Below are 12,067 nucleotides of genomic sequence, written 5' to 3'. Positions count from 1 at the left end.
TTTGGGTCTCAGATTCACAGACTTAATCTACAGCCTTGGGTAAGGGCACAGGGCCCATCTCTTCCTGTTTACCTCATGTTGATTTTTCCCATGTTTATACCGGATCATCTGTGCCTTATCAAAGACATAGGAATAAATAGTAGCTATTAGCTCTCTTTAGAATCATGCAACCTGGGGAATCCTCTCAGCCCACTATGTCCTAGAAACGGAGTCCCACAGGATCAGGGCAGAGAACATTCAGAGGAAGCAGCCAAGCAGCAGTCCCTTCCTCAAAGTGGTCCTCACACGCAGAGAAAGCCCAGGTCCACATCCCTACAGGATGGAGTATGGACCAGCCCTGTCCTTCCCCCTGCATTCCTGAGTTAGGACTGTTGAGTGAGGCAAAGGAAACAGACTGGAGCTAAGCCAGGTCTCTGGTCTTGGACTCCACTCCATCTTTTATTCAGAGAATGATCTCATCCTTGGTCCACATTCTTTAAAGGGAACTGCAGGGGGTTTCTTTCCTGGAGCCTGGAATGTACTTTTATCCCCCCCCCCCTCCTCCATAAGATCAAAGAAATAGATTTTACCTATAGTCGATCGCCAGATTTTACGAGTCAGAAGAAATACCACGTTTCCCCCACCCCCCATTTCATCCTGTATTTTCAGTTTAGCCTCTGACCCAAACTCCTCTTCACCTACATTTCTTTCTGATTAGCCTTGTCCTACCCTGGGATCCCCGGTTACCCCTACACCTCCCCTCCTCCAGCCCCGGCTTCACTTACCCCTAACTCATCTGATCTTATTTTTAGATCTGGCATCTCTCCCTTTCTCTTTCTTAATATGGCGATGAGCTCTTAGGCCCGTGTGGGGCCAGGGGCTGAGGAGCCCTGGACACTGGAGGAGGGGGAAGGAAGGGGTTGTTGGGAGCCTAGGGAAGAGGTGTAGGAGGCGGGAGGATTCAGGCTCTCAGGGAGCTGTCCTGGCCTCAGAAGGTTATCCATCTCTCCTGCCAACCACAGAGACATATTTAGACAGGACCAGGTGGGGACGGAGGGGTGCCAGTTTCAAGGGGCAGCTCCGGTTCCCTGCCCGCCCCTGCCCCCCGTCCCTCCTCCTGACCCTTTTTCACTTGGCTCTATCGGCAGGCAGTTTCTCTGGGGCCCAGCAGTGTCCTCTGTCCACTGCTCTGGCCCACTCCCTACCCCACCCCCACCTGGAGCCCCTAACTCAGGATTCTGTATCCAGGGGTACCTCCCTATCTCAGCTAAACCTCCTCTGAACCAGGAGAGCAGACCCAGATCCCACTACCTTCATGAGAGCTACCGACAGGATGGGGGCCAGGGCAGGGGCCAAGCTGAGGCTAGCACTGCTGTTTGTACTGGTGCTAGGGACACCCAAGTCAGGGGTCCAGGGGGAGGAAGGGCTGGACTTCCCTGAATACGATGGTGTGGACCGTGTGATCAATGTGAATGCAAAGAACTACAAGAATGTGTTCAAGAAGTATGAGGTGCTGGCCCTCCTCTACCATGAGCCCCCTGAGGACGACAAGGCCTCCCAAAGACAGTTTGAGATGGAGGAGCTAATCCTGGAGGTAAGTAGAGGAGAGCAGGCCTGAAGAGCATGCCCAGTCCCCTCTGTGAGCCCCATGTCTGAGGGTGGCGGCTGGGGTAAGAGCATCACAGGGTCTTTGTCCTCACAGAGAGCATGACTGGAATGCGGCCTTAGCCAAAAGAAAGAGACTCAGGGACCAAGGACCTAGCCTTTTGGTACAGGAGCTGTAGGGGTCTGCCTGCTCTGTACTGTAGGAGGCAGGGTACTAGGTTTGGCTGGGATGGAGGGGGGGGGCTGTGTGCAGTACTATGCATTGCGTTCCCATACCACCCATATATTCTCCTAGCCAAAATATGCTCCTCTCACACTCTTGGTGCTGTACTCCAATACCCAAACAGCAGAAATGTAAACATGATTGATATTTGATTTACCTATAACTGACTACATAGTTAAATGACTACATAGTTAGGTGACTATATAGTTGAATATCTTCTAGAGGCCTCCCACAGGCCTCCCAGCCCAGTCCCTCTGCCTCCTCCAATTCCTCTTTTGTCCCTACTGGGTCAAACAGAAGTCCTCACTAGAAAATTCTTGTGGTTGAAGAGGGCTTCAGCATGCTTTCCCCATCTTTTCTTTCAGAGAAGAGATTTCTTCCCCCGCCCCCAATCTAACTTTACCCACAGTAGAGACGATTAATACAAAAAAACAGGAGGAAGGAAGCTTTACGATTGGGATGCATGGCCACACACATCCTTAAGGGGGCTGGGATATGTCTGTGTTTCCCTGTCTGAACTTCCCTGAGCCCTGCTCTGGCTTGGTGATACAGAGAGGCCCCACTTTGTATAGAGCTTGGAATATTTCAGTATAAGACACCAGGCCCCAGGCTTGCATTTCTGTGAGCCTTGTCGGGCTCTGGAAACCGCTGTCTGATTAATGAGCCAAGTATTTTTATCCTGAGTGCTCAGTAGCCTCTGCCATCCACCTGCCACCCGCCCTTCCGTTCCCCTAAGAATCAGTGTGCTGCAGTGCTGGGTGGGGTCCTGCTGCAAAGTATGCCCATGGCAGAAAGAATCGGGGTGCAGTGCTGGGTAGGGAGGCTTGTGGGATGGTGACCAGCCTGTGTGACTGGCTAGATGCTACAGGAAGGAGGAGATGGGTGCTGCTTAGTTTCTGCCGGTAGCTCTCCCTCCAGGGGTGATGAGTGGTGACCTCTTGACTGTCTGGCCTTGCCCACCCCTCAACAGCATGGCCGGCTCCCCTGCCCCCATCCTCCACTGTTCTCACTTTGGGCGTTACTTGAGGATCCCAAATTCCCCTATGCTGAGTTTGGACTTTGATTAGGATGGAAGGCAGGGCCCACCCAGCCTTTCATGGCAGGTGAGACTCCTCGGCTTCCCTCAGGAACATTGCAATGAGCAGTAAACACGCATGATCTTTTAAAAAGTTGAATCAAAGGGCTGGAGAGATGACTCCGAGGTTAAGAGCACTGACCACTCTTCCAAAGGCTCCGGGTTCAATTCCCAGCACCCACATGGCAGCTCACAACTGTAACTCCAGATCCAAGGGACCCGACACCCTCACACAGACATACATGCAGGCAAAACACAAATGTTCATTTAAAAAAAAAAAAAGTTGAATCAAAGACAGGCTAAGATTATAGGGTGTCCGGGAATAGTCTGGACCTTAACAAATGATCAAGGTCAATGTTTGAGCTTCCTGTCTCTCAGTTGTCCTGATGATGGGAAAGCATTACATGGGGAAGGGGTTAATAAGAATGCTAGGGGCTAATTTTAATTCTGACTCCTTCTTCCAGTTAGCAGCCCAAGTCCTAGAAGACAAGGGTGTTGGCTTTGGCCTGGTGGACTCTGAGAAGGATGCAGCTGTGGCCAAGAAACTAGGTAAGGGGGGGAGGGGCAAGACCAGAGAGGCCTAGGTGGAGGGCTTGGAGGGACCTGAGGGGCTCAGGATCTCTTCTTCTACCGTATCTATTCTGAAGTGGGGAGTCTGAGATCGGGGGCTATTCTGGATAGAGACCTATGCATGCTCCAATCCCAGAATGAGATGGAGTGGGGTGGAGAGGTGGCCTTCTTTATGCTTATCTAGAAAATGGCTAAGGATGGGCATGAGGGTGGGCGTGGTGGCTCATTCTTGTCATACTTGGGAGGATGAGACAGCAGTATTGTGGGCTCAAAGCCTCCTGGGTTACATAGTGAAACAAAACAATGCATGTAGATACTTTGCTTTGTAAAGTAACCTAAATAATTTAAACACACACACACATACACACACACACACACACACACAACTGAGGGAAGAGAAGGAAACACAGCTAGTGTTGGAAGGAAAGGGGAAATCAAGGAATACAGGTATAGCAGAGAGACCTTCTACAAAGTCCTTTTTCAACTCCTCCCCACTTCCCTCCCCCTTCCCTCCCCCCTTCCTCTCCTCCCCCTCCCCCCTCTTAGCAGAGCCCAGATGTTACATCACCCGCCACCAGGCGGCAGCACAGGCTGGACACCGGATGTGGATGGGGGAAGGGTAGTAGCAACAAGTCATCTGGACGGCAGTAGTTAGAGACTGCTGGCAGGAATATTTGTCCCTGTCTGTCTAGGCAGAGCAAGGGAGGTGTGTTGCTAGAATCCGCATCTTTCCTGTTTCCTCCCCTCAAACCCCACCTGCTCCCTCCACCCCGCTCCTTGCCCCAGCCTCTTAGCCTACTCAGCTGTGAGGTTAGCTCCTGAAGGAGATGCAGAGACATGGACATGGGAATGATGCAGGGTTTAAGGGATTGTTGAAGATGGGTGGGGGAGAGAAATGGAGAGGTGGAGGAGGATGAGTTCACTGGGTTATCAAGTGGGTTGTAACCAGAAGTTAGACTCAGGGAAGGCTGGGGTCATAGCTCACCTCCCATGCGTTCCTTAGGACTAACTGAAGAGGACAGTGTTTACGTGTTTAAAGGAGATGAAGTCATCGAGTATGATGGTGAATTTTCTGCGGACACTCTGGTGGAATTTCTACTTGATGTAAGGGTTCCCTGAGCCTGATAGCTTTGACATTTCCAATGCCCTATTAATCTACCCTACACCCTACACACACACACCACAGACACCGCAAACCTGACACACATATACTACATAGGCTGCACACATACCACATGCAACATACAATAGATATCACATACATATCATATAGATCAGACACAGTGCACACAAAAAATACACATACCATTCATAAGTGCTCAAACAACATATAACACACATCATCTATATGTACCACATATACCAAACACACAACATACATCCAATGCACACTCATATGCAGCACACAAGACACACAACACACATATATCACACATAACATGCAACATATACAATTTATATCAGACATATACCATGCACATCAGACCCATAAATAAACCACACATACACATGCAACAACATATCACGAACATATATCCCATGCCAAACAGAAGATACAGAATATACACATCACACACATTGCGCAACACCTAGACCACACACATATACCATTAGCAGTGTACAACACACAGGCCACATACCCACCCTCTACCAACATCTGGCTCCTCTCCTAGTCTCCTATCTTTCCCCTCGATGCCTCTTTGGATCCTATCAGTGAGAACAGAAATGGTCTCCTCAATGGTCTTGTTCTTCCAGGTCTTGGAGGACCCTGTGGAATTGATTGAAGGTGAACGGGAGCTGCAGGCATTTGAGAATATTGAGGATGAGATCAAACTCATTGGCTACTTCAAGAGCAAAGACTCAGAGCGTGGGTAACAGCTCCACCGCTCCCCTCTCTGACCCTGCATGCCCTCCTGCCTTCTTTGGCTCTGAACTTCCTGTCCCTCTCTTTCCTTCTGATGGTCAGCTCCCTCATCTGTCCTATCTCCCTGTACTCTGAGGCATTCCCAGACACCCTCCACCCCACATTCCACCACTTCCTCTACAATTCTATTATTCTCAGAGAACTGGAGGTCAGAGGGGATGGGTCTCATTCTGTGGCCCACATGTCAAGAAAGATCTGCAGAGAAGCCAAGGGGATGATTCTCTGGCAGATCCTGAGAATGACTATCCCTTCTTCCCCTTCAGATTACAAAGCCTACGAGGATGCAGCTGAAGAGTTTCATCCCTACATCCCTTTCTTCGCTACCTTCGACAGCAAGGTTCTCTTCCCTGTAGTCATATTGGGTCCCCCTACACTCTTAAGTTGTACCCCGGCTTCTCTCCCAAAATTGATGGGGTCTTGGTCCCATTCTACATGCTGGTACTCTCCACCCCAAACTCATCCCTTCCTTCTCCTGTAGACATGAAGGGAAGAGGGGCACTGGATTGTCTAACCCACCTTTGTCATGGCAAATTAACCCAGAGAAGACACTCCCCCAGAGCCCCTGTGGTAGTGACACAGACCCACATTTTCTGACTCCTTTTCTGCAGCTTGTTCCTCCTTTGTGCTGGTTCTCACTCTGACCCTGCACCTCCTACTCCACAACTCTTGTCTGCTTCCTCAAAGGTGGCAAAGAAACTGACCCTGAAGATGAACGAGATTGATTTCTATGAGGCTTTCATGGACGAGCCTGTGACCATCCCAGACAAACCCAACAGTGAAGAGGAGATTGTCAACTTCGTGGAGGAGCACAGGAGGTGAGGACTGAGCAACCCTCTTAGTGAGGCAGGTTCCTCCTGGGGCTAGAACACCAACCAGTCTGTGAGGTGGGCTGGGAAACTTAAGCCCACCTGGAAGACAGCCTCTGCTGGAGATGAATACACTTCTGGGCATTGGTGCTCACTGATACACCAGTAGTTCTGCATTATATTTTGTACCCCAGAACTTAGCTCTGAGCCCTATACAGAGAAAGTCCTCTGGAAATGTGTATTGGACTGTGGGGCTGATTATGATTTAAGTAATTTGTCAACAAAGGAGTAGTGAGTGCCGGTGTTCTGACCAGGGGCTTATAAGGCACCTTCTCTCCGTTGTTAAATTTAATTCTTTTACCATCCTCAGTGAAAGAGGCGTCAAGGGGAAGAAGAGTCAGAACTGAAATTTAAGCCTTAACTCAGTCCTATACCTTTGCTTATTTGCGACACTAGCAGCTGTCAACAGAGGTAGAGGGGCAAGAATTTTGCCTCCCAGTGGCTGTGAGGCAATGTTTCCAGGACATTTTTGGCTGTGAGGAGTGTTGCTGGTATTCGGTAATTAGAAGTCAGAGATCCTACTAAGCGTCCTACAGAGGTGCTGAGCAACCCTGCCCTACACTCACACATCATTCTCTCCCTTCATGTGACTCCACAGCTAGAAGTACCCACTCATCAGTCTAAATACCACTTACTCTCTCCCACTAGATTCTGGCCTCTTTCATCGGGGCAAGATGTGTTTGCATAGTTTAACTCTAGCCAATACCTAACTCAGTACTTACAGAGTATCTCAGCCCCTCCCCGCTCCTAGTACCAGGAAGTGAACCCAGGGGCTGGCACACATTAGGCATGTAATTCTATTGAGCCCAGGCTGACAATTTTATTGAATGAGTGAAAGAAAAAATAAAGGACTACCCTGATAGCCAGTTCTTACCTTTCCCCCACAAAGTCTCTCTTCCAGCCATTCCCTTCCCACTAACCATTGTTTAGCAGCCATGAAATGACCCAGGCCTGATGCCCAGAGCTTAGATTTGCTAGCTGGCTTTGTTCTGGGATACAAGCTGTCTATGCCCTAGGCCTGACCCAGAGGTGGCTTCAGCTGTGGGGACATTTTGGAGGGAGATGTTCTTCCCACCCACTGAGTAGGGACCCTCTGTCTCTCTTCCAGATCGACTCTGAGGAAACTGAAGCCTGAGAGTATGTATGAGACCTGGGTGAGTACCTCTCCCAGGACCTGGTGCTTAGAAAGAACCAGAACCTTAGAAATGGCTCTCCCTGCTCTTCCTTGTGCCTTCAGCTAGGGAAAAAGAAAAAGAAAAAAAGAGAAAAGAGCAGTATCACAGTCAAGGTTTTTGTACTGAAGAACACATCTCAGATGACAGGCATAAGTGAATGAATACGACAAGGCTTTCAAACTCTGAGGGTAAAGGGCTATCACTCAGAAAAGAGTCACCCCCATGAAAATACAAGCTGGCATTCTGTGATTTGGACTCAAGCACCAAGGGGCTGGCCAGGAGTAGAGTAAGGTCTGCCCCAGCTCTAACCCTGCTCCTCTCCTCATCCTCCAACAGGAGGATGATCTGGATGGAATCCACATTGTGGCCTTTGCAGAGGAAGCTGATCCTGGTGAGGAAGGAGCACTGAGGTGGCCTGGGGGAAGCCAGGGGTGGGTGGTGTGTTTGCTGCATCACAAGCCCACAGGGAAGGCATTCCCGGGAGTTTGCAAGCAGCCTGGGGCTTGAAGTGTGTTAGTATAGGAAGAGAGGAAACATGCCTGGATTCCTGTCTCCCTTTCCTCTCTGCTCCACCTCACTTTCCTTGCTTCTCCTCCTTCCAAGATGGTTACGAGTTCTTAGAGACTCTCAAGGCTGTGGCCCAAGACAACACCGAAAACCCTGACCTTAGTATCATCTGGATTGACCCTGATGACTTCCCGCTGGTAAGAGGCCCTCCTCAAGCACTGGGATCCTAATGTGGGGACTTGGCCTGGGACGACTTTTTTTGTTTCAGAATTCCTAGCCCTATATCCTAGTTGGGGACCCAGAAAGTTACGCCTGCTGCATGCTCATGAGCGATGTAGACACAGAGGGCATCCTGAGCAAGGGGAACGGGGATGAGAAGAGTGAATTGCATGGGACATAATATGTGATTCCCAGATGAGACGGGGACAGTAATTAGGTACCAGAGCTGAAAAGCAGTACTCTGGTGAGCGGCTGGATACAGCACAGCACATGGGAGTCCCCCAACATCTAACTTTTATTGTTAAATGAGCAAGCAGGAATGTGACAGAATACTGATGATTGCCAGGAAAAATTGCTTATGTTAAAGACATGTAGGAACTGGGCTGGAGAGACGGCTCAGAGGTTAGAGGTTCTCATCCAGAGAACCTGAGTTCATTTCTTAGCACCCATGTATGGTGATTGTTCAGCTATAGGGGATCCATACCTCTTCTGAAGGTATATACACACAAGGTAAACACTCATACAAACGCGTATAAGTAAAAATAAGAAAAATAAATCTTAACAAAAGAGATGTAGGAACTAAGGGCTCTGCAGAGAGAAGTGAGTTGCCCGAAGGTACACAGCCAATCATAAGCAGGAACAAAGCAGCCAATCATAAGCAGACCCAGGAACAAAGCAGCCAATCATAAGCAGACCCAGGAACAAAGCAGCCAATCATAAGCAGACCCAGGAACAAAGCAGCCAATCATAAGCAGACCCAGGAACAAAGCAGCCAATCATAAGCAGACCCAGGAACAAAGCAGCCAATCATAAGCAGACCCAGGAACAAAGCAGCCAATCATAAGCAGACCCAGGAACAAAGCAGCCAATCATAAGCAGACCCAGGAACAAAGCAGGGTTTCTGTTCTACTGCTCCTCCCAAGGGAGAAACCGCCTTCCTCATCTTTCCGCTTGGAGGTTTCTACTCTCTCACTGATTAGCTTTCCCTACAAGCTTGTGGGTCCATGGTTAGGCTGCCCTTCATTCCTTGCCAGCTCATCCTGCCTCCTTTTATCCCTGGCCCAACTCTCATCCTCGGATGGACTTGTGTACTCCTACCCTCTGTCAAGTTGATGTATTTGGTTCTCCCCACAGCTGGTTCCGTACTGGGAGAAGACGTTTGACATCGACTTGTCAGCTCCACAAATAGGAGTTGTCAATGTTACAGATGTGAGTTTCCTTTCCTCATCCCTGGCTGTGCACCAGATCATCTTCCACCCAAGTACTAACCAGGCTCAACCTTGCTTCCATGATCAGATGAGAGCGGGTGTGGTTGGGGTGGTATATGGCCTTCTACAGAGCACCAGTGTCTCAGTATAGCTAGTTCTCTTCCACACTGCTGCTAACTGGGAAGCAAACACTGCCCAAGAGCAGGAGACATTCTGATCTAATGGCTGGACCTGTGGGGTGGGAACGCGTGATCTGAGCATTTGAATCATCCACTCGCTGGAATCACGTGGTCATTCTTCAAAGTCCAGTTCAACTTCTTTGTCCTCTGTTAAGTTTCTCTTAGGAATTACTTCCTCTATGGCACCCTTGGAGCTCACTGGCATTGAGAACTTGCCTTTTAGCAGCCTATCTTTCCTAGCAGCTACGTATTTGTTGAGCTGAATTGAGTAGCGCAGCCTCTGCTTTCACGGTATCCTCAGTCTGATGGAATGGGCATGTTATCCCATTAATCGTGAGGCTAGCTCTGGACAATTTTATAATATAAATAAAATGCTAGCAAGGCTGTGACTTCTGCTTGAGAGTCCCGGAGTTGAGTTGCAGAGAAAGTAGCATTACAATGGAGATCGTGTAGTGTCCAAGATTTCAATAAGGGGCAAATGCGAGTCTCCAAACTGAGAGTGGAGAGTGCTCCAAGGACAAAAGCAAAGTCAGGCATGGTGGTACATGCCTGTAATCTAAGCACTGCAGAGGCAAAGGCTGGAGTCCTTACTTCAGTGAGTTCAGAGCCAGCCTGGGTTACACAGAAGACTATGGGGCCAGCCAGCCAAGGCTACACAGCAAGTACACTTCTTTTTTTTTGGGGGGGGGGGGGCATTTGAGACAGGGTTTTTTGTTTGTTTCTTTGTTTTTAATATATAGCCCTGGCTGTCCTGACCAGGTTTATCTTAAACTCAGAGATCGACCTGCCTCTGCCTCCCGAGTGCTGGGATTAAAGGTGTGCGCCATCAAGAGCATATCGTTATCATAAAAAAAAGTAAAAAAAATAACACTACTACCAACAAAAAGACAGCAAAAAGAGTGAATAACAGGTTTGGGTTTTAGAGTTTAAGATCACTGAAGCTATTACTAGAAAAATCATTTTATGAAAATCCCAGAGTGCTGGCATCTGACTTGATTCTGTTGGCCGTGAGCAGCCATGATGCTTTCACATCACAGACATGATAGAGATGTATGCTTGCAGCAGCTCAGGACAGCAACTGTAAAGGAGACAGACTGAAGGGAGGCCTTTAGCCAACTCACCTTTCCTTTCCACTCCTATCCATCACTATTTTAACTCTGATCTTCACCAGGAGAGTTTCTCTGGCCACTGAAAGAGGCAAGGAAGGGATGTACAGTGGATTACAGTGAGCGGGAGGACAGGTCTGTACTAAACTGAGCTTCTATTCCATACCTGTGCCACCACCTAGGCGGACAGCATATGGATGGAGATGGACAATGAGGAGGACCTGCCTTCTGCTGAGGAACTGGAGGACTGGCTGGAAGATGTGCTGGAGGGTGAAATCAACACAGAGGATGATGATGATGACGACGATGACGATGATGATGATGATGATGACGACGACGATGATGATTAGTTGCTGTGGCAACCACCTACCAGCCCCACTTGCTCTTTACATGTACCTTCCTACCGTCCACGCACTTCCCTGAGCTCCTTGGGACACTAGGTCATTCTCTACTATAGGGCCAACTGTGGTCTATATACAGGGTGCTTGAGGTCCTGGTGTCCCTCGATGACAGAAAAGGAGCAGCTTTTCCTGAGATACCAGCTTTCATCTTTCTCACTTCTTATCCTATACCTTCTCTGTATCTGTTTCTCTCCTATTACTCCCCATACTTTCTGATTCTCTTGCCCTCTCTTCTCTGTCCCTCCTATCAACACAGTCTCCCACTTTTCAAATCTTAAACCTTTATGACTGTCCTGACCCTGGCCAGGAGGAAGGAGGTACTGTGTTCAGGGATATATCTCACCTATCTTTTGTTAATGTATTTGGGTCAAACACAAGGCCTTAATAAAGAGATCTGGGGCAGAATGAGCAAGCGTCTGTTGTTGGAGTCTCACCCTCATGGCAGGAGGGAGGTGACCATTGGACGGGAGATTTAACTGTGAGTTCCTTGTTAGGAGTGAGCTGGGGGGCTGATCAGCAGGGGTGGGGGGCTTTCTCCGGGCAGTTATTCCAGGGAAGGCTGGATATTTATCTGCCTCCAGTCAACGAGCCTTTTCTGAACACATGGTGTTTGTCCAGTGCTGTTGTTGGGCTCTGGAGGAACAGACAGTGCCAGGCCTGTCCCTGCTCTTGAGCTGACTGGCCTTGCTGAAAAGTCAAGACAAGCACCCTAAACAACTAAAGAATAACACAGCAATATGTAATTCATTATGTTGCTGCTGGACAGTGCCCTCCCAGAAGCTCTTTATTTGAACATCAAGACTGAGTCCATTGTCTTCCTCAGTAAGGTCTCTCCAGACCTTTGGTGGTCCAGCCATCTCCTTTCATGGTCCCTGCTGCCCTTTCTGTGTACACCTCCGTTCTTGTACCTAATACCCTTGGTTACTGTTCTTCAGTTACACAGCCACTAAGTTGAGTCTTGAAGGCAGGAACCCAGACTTTCTCTTCATTTCTATAGGACCTTGTGCATAAAGAATTGTCCCCGTGGTTT

The 12,067-nt window shown here is 48.9% G+C and overlaps 1 protein-coding gene across 1 annotated transcript; it reads left to right on the top strand.

Annotated features, from left to right (window-relative positions):
• Nucleotides 1-1,227: 1,227 nt before the first annotated feature.
• Nucleotides 1,228-11,676, top strand: Casq1 (calsequestrin 1). The gene is made up of 11 exons (XM_052736639.1): nucleotides 1,228-1,573; nucleotides 3,347-3,431; nucleotides 4,456-4,556; nucleotides 5,208-5,319; nucleotides 5,640-5,713; nucleotides 6,061-6,191; nucleotides 7,351-7,396; nucleotides 7,754-7,808; nucleotides 8,021-8,121; nucleotides 9,278-9,352; nucleotides 10,819-11,676. Exons 1-11 carry the CDS (start codon nucleotides 1,295-1,297, stop codon nucleotides 10,984-10,986), a joined length of 1,227 nt encoding a protein of 408 aa, XP_052592599.1. The 5' UTR covers nucleotides 1,228-1,294; the 3' UTR covers nucleotides 10,987-11,676.
• Nucleotides 11,677-12,067: the final 391 nt, after the last annotated feature.

This window comes from Peromyscus californicus, unplaced genomic scaffold, assembly GCF_007827085.1.
Source record: "Peromyscus californicus insignis strain IS unplaced genomic scaffold, ASM782708v3 Scaffold_14__1_contigs__length_90479793_seg_2, whole genome shotgun sequence".
In the NCBI taxonomy this organism is placed as follows: domain Eukaryota; kingdom Metazoa; phylum Chordata; class Mammalia; order Rodentia; family Cricetidae; genus Peromyscus; species Peromyscus californicus.
Note: the sequence above shows the minus strand (reverse complement) of the source record. Positions and strands in the feature narration are given on the sequence as shown.